This window comes from Colobus angolensis, unplaced genomic scaffold, assembly GCF_000951035.1.
Source record: "Colobus angolensis palliatus isolate OR3802 unplaced genomic scaffold, Cang.pa_1.0 Scaffold1, whole genome shotgun sequence".
NCBI lineage: Eukaryota > Metazoa > Chordata > Mammalia > Primates > Cercopithecidae > Colobus > Colobus angolensis.
Window position 1 is genome coordinate 17871275 of NW_012110918.1, and position 13292 is coordinate 17884566.

A 13292-nucleotide genomic window follows, 5' to 3' on the forward strand; every position below is an offset into this window, starting at 1 on the left:
TTTTTTTTTTTTTTTTTGAGACAAGGTCTTACTCTGTCATCCAGGCTGGAGTGCATTGGTGCTGTCTGGGCTCATGGTAACCTTGACCTCCCAGGCTCCAGCGATCTTCCCACCTCCCCCCTCTCCATCCCCCAGCAGCCAGGACTACAGGTGTATGCCACCATGCCTGGCTAATGTTTGTATTTGTAGTAGACATAGATTTTTGCCATGTTATCCAAGCTGGTCCCAAACTCCTGGGCTCAAGCAATCCACCTGCCTTGGCCTCCCAAAGTGCTGGGATTACAAGTGTGAGCCACCGCACCCAGGCTTTGTTTTGAAATTTCGAACTTAACTAGTTTTAAACATCTTGACACATTTGCTTATCATTCTCCTTCTATTTCTGAACCCTTTGGAAGCAGGTTTCAGGCACGATGCCCTTACTATTTCAGTGTCTGTTTGCTAAGAACAAGGATATTTTCTTCTGTGAGCTGGGTGACACCACAGTGGTGGCCACATGCAGAGCCCTTCTCACTCTAGAGTGATAAATGGTCCATTTCTGTTTGGTCCCAAAAGTCAGAGGTAGAGTTAATTCCTTGCCTTTCTCCAGCATGGTTCCCGGCACACAGTAGGTACTCCCTGAGTGCCTGTGATGGTCGGTTCTTGCACGACTGGACTTGCAGGTGGACGTGGCATTACACGTGGGCAGGGCTTGTGCAGGCCTGTGTGTGTGGATGCAGGCAGACAGGGACTGGACAAAGGCTGCCACCTGCAAAGCTGTGGGCTTGTCCACACCAGGTGTCCGTGTCCGTGGTGTGCACCTGTGTGTAAGTCCAGCTGGGCTGTAAACAGTCATCTCTTTTCTGAAAGTTTATCTGTTCATCACTCTAAGCCCCAAGCACCAGGGGCTCATGGGGTCTTCATGAACATTCCCCTCCTGGCCCCCGCATGTGCAAAGGTCCTGGGGCTCAGGGGTTGCAGGCTGCATCGCCCCAGTGGTTGTGGGGCATCTGGCCTTGTCAAGACACCTTTGCTTGGGCCCTCAGGGTTCCTTTGGGGACTTTTGTCCTTGCTGGGGTCCGGAGTTTTCTGGCAAGGCCTAGAGTCCTCTGCCAGGTGCTCTTCCTCCCCTCTCCTTCCAGGCACAGCCCCCCACCAGCACCTTATGATTTCACAGAAGACAAAAGCCAGGAGACTGCGTGGGCTGTCCGCCCTGACAGCTCCAAGGGGAGGCTCCAGAGCAGCCAGCCATGAACCCCAACTACAATTCAGGGGGCTGCCTGCGGGGAGGGGGAGGGCGGGGAGGGGGATTCTCTCGGAGCAGGCAGGCAGCCACACTGGAGAGCCCCTCCCCAAGCTCTTCATTCTAGCCCTGCCCTGCCCCGCCCCCTGCCTTGCCGATGGAGCCTGTCACCCTAAACCCGGCTTCAGTAAACCAACCCAGGCCAGAGAAAGAGAAGTGCGGCCCCCTTGCCCGTGTAAGTGGAACTGCAGCAGAGCCGATAGCTCAGCCATGAAAAAATCATGAGGTCGCCAGGCTGCAGGTCTGTTCTCAGGAACAACAGCCGAGGCTGGGCCCCTGGGACCTGGTGCTGGGCCAGCAGTGAGGACATCAAGGCCCGGCGTGCCCAGCAGGGTGGCCCTCACCTGGCTGCAGGGCCAAGGGGACAACAGAGCCTGGGCAGGGGCTTGGCACGGGGACGAGGAGGAGGGTGGAGTACCTGGGAATCACTGGAGACAGGGATGCCAACAGGAGTGGCAGCAGTCAGGGCCTGGCACTGAGGCAGGGGCTCCTCCGATGCCTGCAGGGAGGGCTGCAAGTGCTGCTGGCCCATGAAAGGCATGGTCTGCAGCCGCGGGGCTGCCCCAGGGCTCCATTTCCCAGTTTCCAGGGCTCCAGGCCAGCAGGGTGAGGAGTGACCTCTCCCCCAGCCGCACACATGCAGGCCTGTGCCAGCTCACACCACCAGCACGAGCGCTGCAGGGCACCCAGCCTGGAGCACGTGCCGGTCACCATGGCAGCAGACAGCGTGCCAGCAGGAGCCCAGGCTGGGCTCTAGCATCCAGGATCAGTGGTCTAGGCATGGCGGGGGGAGGGGCTGGGGTCCTTCCCCTTGTAGCACCAGAGGGGCCAACTGGGTGAGAGGGAGGGGAAGGGGGACCCTGCGGCGCCAGGACTGCCTGTCCACCAGCACCTCAGAAAGGGAACGATTTCCTGAGGGCTCTCAGGAAACCTGAGGGTGGACACCAGGGGCTGGTGGGGGCGCATGGCTTCCTGGTCCTGCGCTAGCTGCCCTTGCACTGAGAGGGATGGAGGCCGAGGCTCAGGCCTCAGGGGAGGCTGTCGGGGGATTCTGATGGCTGAGGCATTCCTTGCCCTCTGGGCTCAGGTGAGGCCAGGAAGGCTGTCATAGCTGGCTGCTCCCTGGACCAGGGGACTGGGGTCACTGCTACCCCAAACAGCCTCTCAGTGCCCACCAGGACAAGGCACCGCCTCCTAGGTGCAGACCTCAGCTGTGGCCTCAGGCACACACTGGACGTGGGTGAGGGTGGGGCGTGGAGCTCTCCCCACTGTGCAGCCTGCACAGGTCAGGGTGGCAGGCGCGTGTGCACCCCATGTGAGTGGTTGCATGGCACCTCTGGAAGTGTGACCACAGGGCTTGGTGGGGGTCAGTGGGAGGGGTGCTCCCTGTTGCCTGAGAACACTGCACTGCGGGGGGCTAGAGTGCCCCAGCCCACCACATGCTCTTCTGAGTTGTGTGTGTCTGGAGTATGAGTGGGACCCTGGAAACTGCCTCCCTTGGGCAGTGTACAACCTGGGCTCCCTGCTGAGCAGCCCTGAGTAGGCTCTCAGGTTGGGATCTAGGATGACATTCCCAGGGTCCAGAGCTGGCCCAGCAGGCGACCCTGCCGGCAACCTTTGCCCACCCTCGTCCATGAGCACCTTCACACACACACACACCACACTCACACACATGCATGACGCTGCACCCAGCGGCAGAGGCTCAGTCCATCACATAAGAACCCGGCCCTGTGCTGGGGTCCCAGCTACTCAGGAGGTCAAGGTGGGAGGATCGCCTGAGCCGAGGAGGTCGGGCTGCCATTGGCCAAGATAGCACCACTGCACTCCAGCCTGGGTGACAGAACAAAACCCTGTCTCTAAAATAAATAAAAAAGAACCAGACGGCCAGGCACGGTGGCTCACGCCTGTAATCCCAGCACGTCGGGAAGCTGAGGCAGGTGGATCACCTGAGGTCAGGTGTTCAAGATGAGCCTGGCCAACATGGTGAAACTCCATCTCTACTAAAAATACAGAAATTAGCTGGGCATGGTGGTGGGCGCCTGTAATCCCAGCAACTCGGGAGGCCGAGGCAGGAGAATCGCATGAACCCGGGAGGCAGAGGTTGCAGTGAGCCAAGATTCCACCATTGCACTCCAGCCTGGGTGACAGTGTGAGACTCTATCTGAAAATAATAATAATAATAAAGAACCAGGCTCCCCACATGCAACAATCTCAGGCACTTATTAAGTACCTGCTGTGTGCCAGAAACCTTGCTGGGGATCCAGAGGAAACAATCCTAGCAGTTCCTGGGAAAGAATCTGGGGTCCTGAGGTGGAGGCAGGAGGGGCTGGAATCCTTGCCAACGGCCTCCCTCCAAGGAAGCCCGGCCCAGGCTCCCACTCATTTTTTTTTTAATTTTTTTTGAGGCGGAGTCTCGCTCTGTCGCCCGGACTGGAGTGCAGTGGCCGGATCTCAGCTCACTGCAAGCTCCGCCTCCCGGGTTTACGCCATTCTCCTGCCTCAGCCTCCGGAGTAGCTGGGACTACAGGCGCCCGCCACCTCGCCCGGCTAGTTTTTTTTTTTTGTATTTTTAGTAGAGACGGGGTTTCACCGTGTTAGCCAGGATGGTCTCGATCTCCTGACCTCGTGATCCGCCCGTCTCGGCCTCCCAAAGTGCTGGGATTACAGGCTTGAGCCACCGCGCCCGGCCTGCTCCCACTCTTTAGTTGCCCTTCCCTGGGGCCTGAGAGGCCCCCTTAGCTCACACACCTGGGTCAGTTCCAGGCAGCCCCACCCAAGGTGGAGCTGTGGGGCCCCAGAACTCAGGAGCCACCATCATTCCTGGCTCTGCCACTGAGAGGCTGCCCAGAGCCAGGCCCACTTAGCACCTGGCGGCCAGGCGTCCTCCCACTGGGCACCCGATGCCTAAGCACCCTGCCAGCCCAGGCAGCGTTAATGAGGCCATCATGCCAATCAGAGGGACAGGCCGCCTGGGCTCCTTCACAGCCTGGCTGGGCGTTGGGGAGTGGAGGTGGAGCCAGTGTCTGCGTCTGAGCCAGGGGGACCATGGGCACAGCTGCCCCTCCGGCATCCCCCACGACTCACAGACCAACTGAGCTGTGCCCTCAAAATCCAACGGGAGGCTGGGCACAGTGGCTATGTCTGTAATCCCAACACTTTCAGAGGCCGAAGCGGGCAGATCACTTGAACTCAGGAGTTTGAGACCAGCCTGGGCAACATAGCGAAACCCCATCTCTACTAAAAATACAAACATTAGCTGGGCCTGGTGGCAAGTGCCTGTAGTCCCAGCTACTTGGGAGGCTGAGGCAGGAGGATTGCTTGAGCTCGAAGGTAGCAGTGAGCCAAGATTGTGCCACTGGACTCCAGTTTGGGCGAAGAGTGAGGCCCTGTTTCAAGAAAAAAAATTTTAAAAAAAGATCCAATGGGAAATTGAAGTGCAGGCAGCACCCCAGCTTGTGCCCCTAATCCAGAGACACTTCCCTGGCATTGGTGCTAGGCCTGGGTCCTCAGTTCCCTTGAAACCATGGGAGAGTGTGTGTGGGCATCGTCTCTGGGGAGGGGATGTAAGCCCAGACCGTGTCTTCCTAGGATGGTGCCTGGCACATGACCTGGTTTCGCACACAGTTGGTGCCTCATAAAAGCGTGTGAATCACAGAGGCAGATGAGGCCAGCGCACAGGGAGAGGCAAGACCAGGCCCTGGCGTCGTGGCATGCACCGTGCCCTAGAGGGTATTTGAATGTGGGAGTCTCTCTGCCCCCACCCGGGCCCTGAGCATGGGACAGTGAGGACAGGTTCCTTTTACTCCCGTGTCTTCAGGTGCCTGGCACGGCTGCTATCCAGGCTTATAGGACAGAGGAGGAGTCCCTGAGTCTGTGCACACTCTGCCACCATGGCCCCGCCCATCTCTGGGGCCCACAGGTGCCCAGCCCAGGCCCCTTGCTTTTGGCCAGACTCCTGCCATACGGGGACCCCCATGATAGCCATTCAGGAGATGGGGGGCCCGGAGGCCAGGGGATTGACTCCAGGCCATGACCGGAAGTGCCCTGCGGTCCCTGTTCCCACTCCCCAGGGAGATCGGAGGGTCACATGCCGTTGTGAGGAAGAGGACACCGGGTTGGCCCTGGCCCAGGGTGGGCAGCTCTGGTTTCACTACTTGGCTCTGAGCCCCTGAGGCAGGTGTGGGCGCCAGGCACGGTGAGCAGGGCCCAGTGCCCCCTCAGACTCTGGGGAAGGGGTGCAGCTAGGCAGCCCAGAGCAGGGAGGTGCTGGGGACAGGTGTGACCACTTCCAGTCTCTCCCAGCCTGCTGGCCTTCACCCTCTCCCAGATTCCAAGGGTCACCGCTGGGAGCATGGGGTGGACAGCGTCCCACCAGCCTCCTGGATCCACATCTGTAAAGACGCCAAAGTGAAGTGAGGCTGGCTTCACTCCAGCTCACAGCAGAGGAAGGGGCAGCCTCAGGACCCAGCGACTTGCTCAGAGTGCACAGGAGTGTGCTGGGGCCAGGCCAGACTGGGGCCTCTGACCCTGACCCTTGCCTGGCAGGGCTGCACGGCCACTGTGGTCCACCCTCCCGTGTGGACAGCAGTCCAGTGCGCGTCATTCTGGGGCCTGAGCAGCGTGGCCAGAGGCTGGCCTGGGGTGGAGATGACCTGGCTGTAGGTTGTGGGTGGGGTCCTTGCTGTGCTCCTGGCAGCAGGAATCAGAGAAGCAGTAACTGGATCCGGCTGAGGGCCTGGCGGCCGCCGAGAGTACATGGCGGCGATCGGGTTGCGGCCAAGCCGTGAGCGTTCCACTGGGCAGCTTCTACATCTGGAAGGGCTGGCCCAGGCTGGGAGCCCGTACGGGGTTGGAGGAGGTGGGCAGGAACAAGAGAGGCCAAAAGGTGCAGGGCCATGAAGAGGGGCGCTGGGCCTACGCGGTGAGGAAACGGGTCAACCCTGCCCTCCAGCCCTGTGGGCCCTCAGGCTCTGGACTCTGTGCAATCCAGGAGTGGCTGCAATCCAAGCTCAGAGGAATGAAAAGTACGGCTCCTAAGCTGCCCGTCTCTGATCCGCTCTCCCCGCCCGCCCTCTGCTGCCCTCGGGCCCTCTAAGAGCTTCCCAGGCTGCTGCCGCAGGTCAGAGGCGGGTCAGAGCACGCAGGGGGTCCATGACGCCGGCTGGGTCTGGGGGCCGTGGGCCAGCTGAGCCGACCCGGGGTTCTGGGGGACCGCGGGGGCCGTGAGCACTCAGAGGGAGCGTCCCAGGCCCCTCCGGGGACCCGGCCAGCCTGAAGATGCCGACCAACGGCCTGCACCAGGTGCTGAAGATCCAGTTTGGCCTTGTCAACGACACTGACCGCTACTTGACAGCCGAGAGCTTCGGCTTCAAGGTCAATGCCTCGGCGCCCAGCCTCAAGAGGAAGCAGACCTGGGTGCTGGAGCCCGACCCTGGGCAAGGGTCGGCTGTGCTGCTCCGCAGCAGCCACCTGGGCCGCTACCTGTCAGCAGAAGAGGACGGGCGCGTGGCCTGCCAGGCAGAGCAGCCGGGCCGTGACTGCCGCTTCCTGGTCCTGCCACAGCCAGATGGGCGCTGGGCGCTGCAGTCAGAGCCGCATGGCCGCTTCTTCGGAGGCACCGAGGACCAGCTGTCCTGCTTTGCCACAGCCATCTCCCCGGCCGAGCTGTGGACCGTGCACCTGGCCATCCACCCGCAGGCCCACCTGCTGAGCGTGAGCCGGCGGCGCTACGTGCACCTGTGCCCGCGGGAGGACGAGATGGCTGCGGACGGTGACAAGCCCTGGGGCACGGACGCCCTCCTCACCCTCATCTTCCGCAGCCGACGGTACTGCCTCAAGTCCTGTGACAGCCGCTACCTGCGCAGCGACGGCCGCCTGGTCTGGGAGCCGGAGCCCCGGGCCTGCTACACACTGGAGTTCAAGGCGGGCAAGCTGGCCTTCAAGGACTGTGACGGCCGCTACCTGGCCCCCGCGGGGCCTGCTGGCACCCTCAAGGCCGGCCGAAACACACGGCCCGGCAAGGACGAGCTCTTCCACCTGGAGGAGAGCCACCCTCAGGTGGTGCTAGTGGCTGCCAACCACCGCTACGTCTCTGTGCGGCAAGGTAAGGAGGGCACAGGTGGTGACCTCCTGAGGGGTGCTGGGACCCCCCCTGCTTCGGGAAAGAGGCCGTGGGAGTCTCACGGGGAGTGGCATGGTGTCTATGTGTTCGCATGTTTGTTCTGGGCTGGGGGTCCATGTGGGACATGTGTGGCCACTCAGGGTCGGGTGGGTGGGCCTCCGGCCATGCCCAGAGGACCCCCACTGAGGGGTGGTGGCTTCAGGGTCAGAGGCAAGGGTTGCCGGCCTTTCTCAGCGTAGCTGGCGAATGTCTCAGCCAAGCCCTGGGCGGCTGCAGAGTCTGAGACTGGAGAGGTGTGGGCCAGGCGATGGGCAGTGCCCAGCAGGGGCAGGAGGCCTGACCTGGTGCCATGAGGGGCATGTGGGCAGGAGGCTGTGGGGGGCCCATATTTCCCCTTCTCTTCCTCCACCCCATTTTCCAGACTTTATTTATTTTTGAGAGGGAGTCTTGCTCTGTCGCCCAGGCTGGAGCACAGTGGCGTGATCTTGGCTCACTGCAAGCTTCGCCTCCCGGGTTTACGCCATTCTCCTGTCTCAGTCTCCTGAGGAGCTGGGACTACAAGCGCCCGGCACCACGTCCAGCTAATTTTTTGTATTTTTTAGTAGAGACAGGGTTTCACCACGTTAGCCAGGATGATCCTGATCTCCTGACCTCGTGATCCGCCCTCCTTGGCCTCCCAAAGTGCTGGGATTGTAGGCGTGAGCCACCGCGCCCGGCCGCATTTTCTGGACTTTAAAGGAAGTTAGGGAAGGGTCCAGGGCAGGGCAGGGAGCCCAGGGTAGGGCGGGGATAGCACCACCATGTGCCTGACCAGTGGAGCCTCATGTCCTCAGGAGTTGGGGGGCTTAAGGTCAACCCCAGTGCTGCAGGACACAGTGGGCAGGCGGCCTCACCCGGGGCCTGGGCTCCTGCTGGGGAGGCACCTCCCTGCCGCAGTGGGGCGTGGCCTGGCTCTCCCCAGTTCCTGGGTCACCAGTTGCCTCCCTGCGTGACTCCCTCCACCGCCTATGGGGTGAACCCCAGCAGTTCCTCCTTCCCCACCAGCTGAGCTCTGAGGCAAACGCCCTGGCCCGGGCAGTCACTACCCACCTGGGCTCCTGGCTCCATGCACCCCAGAGCGGATCTGAGGTAGTCTGAAGAGGCAAGGTGGGGACAGCCGGGTGCCTGGAGCTCCTCCTCCCAACACGGGTCTCTCCAGACCAGCATCAGCTGGGCAAGGAGAGCTCCCCTATCTCCTGGCAGCTCCCAGGTGCCCACCAAGCCCCTGCCCTGATGGATGTCCAGGCCCCCTGGGCACATGGATACTCTGGTGCCAGAGGGCGGAGTCCCCACCCTGCACACTGAGAGGGGAGCCTGGCCATGGCTATGGGGTCATGGCCCTTCCTTCCCATCACAGCCCAGTCCAGCTGCAATGCCTGCTGGCCTGGGCCTAGGCCCGGGCATGTGGCAATCCTTAGGAGGTTAAAGGGGGTAAGTGGGACAGTGGTAGTGAGAATGCTTCCTCCATGGGAGCCAAAGACACTGGACCTTTAGGCATTTGTAAGTGGACAGCTTGGGAAGCAGACTCAAAGCGGCAGCCATGGCAGTGGCCATGGCATTGGTGGTGTGATGTGGATGGTGGCATGGAGGTGGAGGTGAGGGCGGTGGTGACAGTGTGGTGGCAGCGGCGACGATGATGGCGATGGTGGTGATGCAGGTGATGGTGATGCAGGTGATGGTGATGGTAGTGATGGTAATGATGGTGATGGTGATGGTAGTGATGGTGGTGGTGATGGTGATGGTGGTGATGGTGGTGGTGATGATGATGGTGATGGAGGTGATGGTGATGATGGTGATGAAGGTGATGGTGATGACGATGGTGATGATGATGGTAATGATGATGGTGATGATGATGATGGTAATGATGATGATGGTGATGGAGGGGTGCTGATAGTAAGAGTGGTGGAGGGATGGGGACTGTATGGACCATTTTTCAGTCTCTTGATCCTCAACCACCCTGCATCTGATCCCATCGTCCCTTTGAGAGGAGAATCCCCTCCTCAAGACCGGCTCCCATCTCCCACTTTAGAAGCAGGAAGCAGCAGCCACTCACCTCCCTGCCTTCAACAGGGCCAAGGGTGAGGACCTGGCCACCTGGTGTTTCAGGCTCTGGATTGGTGGCCAGTGCTGTGGGGAGCGGGACATGGCATCTCAGTCCTGGGGCATGGAACCCCCCAGCTTCCAAGGCAGCTGCAGCTTGGGAGGTGCCATAGTGTCACCCCCACCCAGCCTCTGTGGAGCGGCCACATGGCAGGCCCTTCATCGAGGCATCTCCCTGGCTGGGCAGCCCCTAAGCCTCTCTTCCCCCTGGGAGGGGAGTGAGCACCCAGGCTTGCATGTATCTCCCGCCATCAGCCAGAGCCTGCTCATTTCTGCCGGCAGACAGCATGGCAGGCAGTGTCCGATGCTGCCAGTAACAGAAAACTGGCCACAGGCTGGCTCCAGCAGTGACATAACCATCTGAAACGGGAGTCCAGAGCCCTGGGCATGGTGCGTTCCCAGGCAGCCACCATCACCCGCTCAGCAGCTTCCCCGGGGTCCTCCGTTCTTACCTCTTTGCTGAACCGCTCTCCTGGGTCAGCTCTGACCTCAGCCTGACGCCCTCACGGTCGTAATGTGGCTGCTGGTATTCCAGGCCTCACATCCAGGCAGGACCAAGTCCAGAGGAAAAAGAGGCACTGGCTCTGCTTGTGTCTTCTCAGGAGTAAGAAAACTTCTCCCCTAAGTCCTAGCAGACACTTCTTCATGCTCACTGGCCAGAACTGAGTCCCCCAGTGGCTCAACTAGCCCCTCTGGAGTTGGGTAAAACCAGTGTTGCCCAGGCCAATGCCAACTGCACTCCTCTCCTATTTTGAGGTCATTTCTCTGGAAGCAGATGGCTGAATGAGGCAGCCCCAGACAGCATTCTGTCTGAAGGAGGTGTGGGGGCAACACTAGGGACACCAAAGTGCTGGCCCGGGAGGCGTGGTGGCGGGGGCAGCCCTGCGATGCTGTGGCTTTACCCCTACTCTTCCTTCAGTGCCCGCAGGGACGGCGTTCCCACGCCCCTCATGGGCCCCTCCTCCCGAGGGGTCCTGCTACTCCCGGGCACCATGTCAGTGTTGCCTGCCACTGGGCCCAGACAGCTGCTCTTAGCTCAGTATTTGCCAGGATCTAGAGCTGGTGGCAGTGGGGATGCTGGCACGAATGCTCGGCCACAGTGCAGGGGACATGCTGGGTGCTCCTCTGCATCTGATCAGTGGTGAGTGTGAGGGAGACCCCAGCCTGGGGTGTGAGGGGCAGCTTTGGGGCTGGCAGAAGGGAACAGGTCCCAAGCTCTCTGGCACAGTCATAGCCTGGTGCCCTCTCCCCTGGGGACAGAGTGGGATGGGATCTGGCCCCACCCTCAGGCCCTGTGGGGCTCTGCCCACCACTCCCTCCCAGTCCCCAGCTGGACAGGCCACCAGAGTCCCTGGGCCTCGTGGGGGGCTCCACAATTTGACACATCACTCCTAGTGGCCAGTTGCCATGGAAACAGGGAGGTGGCTTGTGGGAGGAGCGAGGGACTCAGTTCACAGAAGATCCTGGGGAGGCTCTGGTGTCTGCTGTCCCCATGCTGGGCATGGGTGCCCCTCCATCCCCTCACAGGAACCCCAGATGGCACCCAGGGCAGTCTTGTCCTCCCCTAGGGGTCCTGGGAGACCAAGCACAGATGGTTGGGGCTTCTGCAGAGGTGACAGGGACCAGCCCCTGCCTGGTGCCCAGGGACGCCCCCATCACCATCCCCATCCCCACCATCCCCATCGTTAGGTCCTGCCTGTGCCCACCCAGCAGCTTAGGGTGAATTATAAATAGAGGCTGGTGTAAGCCCTGGGTCAAGAGAGCAGGGCAAGGAGATTACCAGCTGATTACTGATTAGCAGAGTGGGGGCTGTGCCAAGCAGAAGGGCCTGGCTCCTGGGGGGTGTGGAGGGAGGTCACGGCTCCCTTGGGGACAGTGTGCAGGGTCCACAGATGGCACACATGGCGCTGGGGCAGGGTTCCCAGGCTCTCTGAGAGGTGCCTTCCAAATCTTCTCAAGTCAAGAGGTTTCTGGATGAGACCCCCCTCTGGCTTCAGGGGTGCCCCCAAAAGCATGTCCCCATCCCCTGCTCCCTACCCAGGAGAGGTGTGAGGGGCTTCCCCATCTCCTCCCTCCAGGGGTCAACGTCTCAGCCAATCAGGATGATGAACTAGACCATGAGACCTTCCTGATGCAAATTGACCAGGAGACAAAGAAGTGCACCTTCTATTCCAGCACTGGGGGCTACTGGACCCTGGTCACCCATGGGGGCATTCAGGCCACAGCCACACAAGTGTGAGTGCACACATCCCTCCCTCCTCCAACATCCCCGTTACCACCATCACCATCCCCATCATTGCCATCCCCATGACCATCATCTCCATCTCTACCATCTCCACCATCCCCATCCCCATCTCCACCATCCCCATCCCCATCTCCATCCCCATCTCCATCCCCATCCCCACCATCCCCATCCCCATCTCCACCATCCCCATCTCCATCTCCATCCCCATCCCCATCCCCGTCTCCACCATCCCCATCCCCATCCCCAACTCCATCCCCATCTCCATCTCCATCTCCATCTCCATCCCCATCTCCACCATCCCCATCTCCATCCCCATCTCCACCATCCCAATCCCCATCCCCAACCCCATCCCCATCCCCATCTTCACCATCCCCATCTCCATCCCCATCTCCACCATCCCCATCCCCATCTCCACCATCCCCATCTCCACCATCCCCATCTCCATCCCCATCTCCACCATCCCCATCTCCATCCCCATCCCCATCTCCACCTCCATCCCCATCTCCACCATCCCCATCCCCACCATCCCCATCCCCATCTTCACCATCCACACCACTGTCCCCATCTCCATCCCTATCTGTATCCCCATCACCATTCCCATCACTTCCGCCACCATCACTGCCTCGGCCATGAGGACTGCCGTGGCAGCTCACTCAGAGAGGAAAGCCCACTGGGGCCAGGTAGCCCCTGATGGTGGCGGGTGTGTCAGTGGAGGGCAGGCTCCTGTCCCACTCCTTGGAACCTGAGGAGGATAGGGAAGAGATACCCTGCACCCCCATCTCCTGCTGTCCTGAGGAGACCTTTCGCTGCTCCCTCCAGTTCCGCCAACACCATGTTTGAGATGGAGTGGCGCGGCCGGCGGGTGGCACTCAGAGCCAGCAATGGGCGCTACGTGTGCATGAAGAAGAATGGGCAGTTGGCGGCCATCAGCGATTTTGTGGGTGAGCACTCTGCCTGCCAGGGACTGGGGCAGGGGCTGTCTCCACCCAGGGGCAGCACCTGCCCGGACACCCCATCTCCACCAAGAACTGGACCCTCCCCAGCCCGTGGAACGGCTGCTGTCATGGAGTCATACTTGCTAGTCAAGATAACCGTCTTGGCAAGGGAAACAGTTAGGTCCTTATGGGAGTGTCCTTTTCTCCGCTGCCGGGAACCCCCCAGGCACCTTGCCAAGGCCGCCCATGAGGCAATGGCGGGCCTGGGCCCCGAAGTCCAGGTGTGGCGCTTCCCAGGGGCCCCACCCCTCCCGGCCTGGACAGGGAAGGTGGCGGGAGGAGCAGCGCAGCAGACGCTCTCCCTCCAGGCAAAGACGAGGAGTTCACCCTCAAGCTCATCAACCGGCCCATCCTGGTGCTGCGCGGCCTGGACGGCTTCGTCTGCCGCCGCCGCGGCTCCAACCAGCTGGACACCAACCGCTCCGTCTACGACGTCTTCCGCCTGAGCTTCAGCGACGGCGCCTACCAGATCCGAGGTGCGCGGCGGGCCGGGTGGGCGCGCGGGAGCGGGGG

General features: G+C 61.1%; 2 protein-coding genes across 2 annotated transcripts in view; one reads left to right on the forward strand and one right to left on the reverse strand.

The window, feature by feature from the left end:
* The window catches only part of ACTG1 (actin gamma 1), a 13486-nt gene extending 11589 nt beyond the window's left edge, over positions 1-1897 (reverse strand). Inside the window, exon 1 of the mRNA XM_011960073.1 lies at positions 1698-1897. Within this exon, the coding sequence (XP_011815463.1) occupies positions 1698-1820 (123 nt within the window). The 5' untranslated portion in view covers positions 1821-1897. The remainder of the gene's footprint in view (positions 1-1697) is intronic.
* Positions 1898-6421: 4524 nt separating this feature from the next.
* Positions 6422-13292, forward strand: part of FSCN2 (fascin actin-bundling protein 2, retinal) — an 8596-nt gene continuing 1725 nt past the window's right edge. The window contains exons 1-4 of the mRNA XM_011933323.1: positions 6422-7382; positions 11618-11774; positions 12604-12725; positions 13088-13275. Coding sequence (XP_011788713.1) covers positions 6557-7382; positions 11618-11774; positions 12604-12725; positions 13088-13275 — 1293 coding nt within the window. The 5' untranslated portion in view covers positions 6422-6556. The remainder of the gene's footprint in view (positions 7383-11617; positions 11775-12603; positions 12726-13087; positions 13276-13292) is intronic.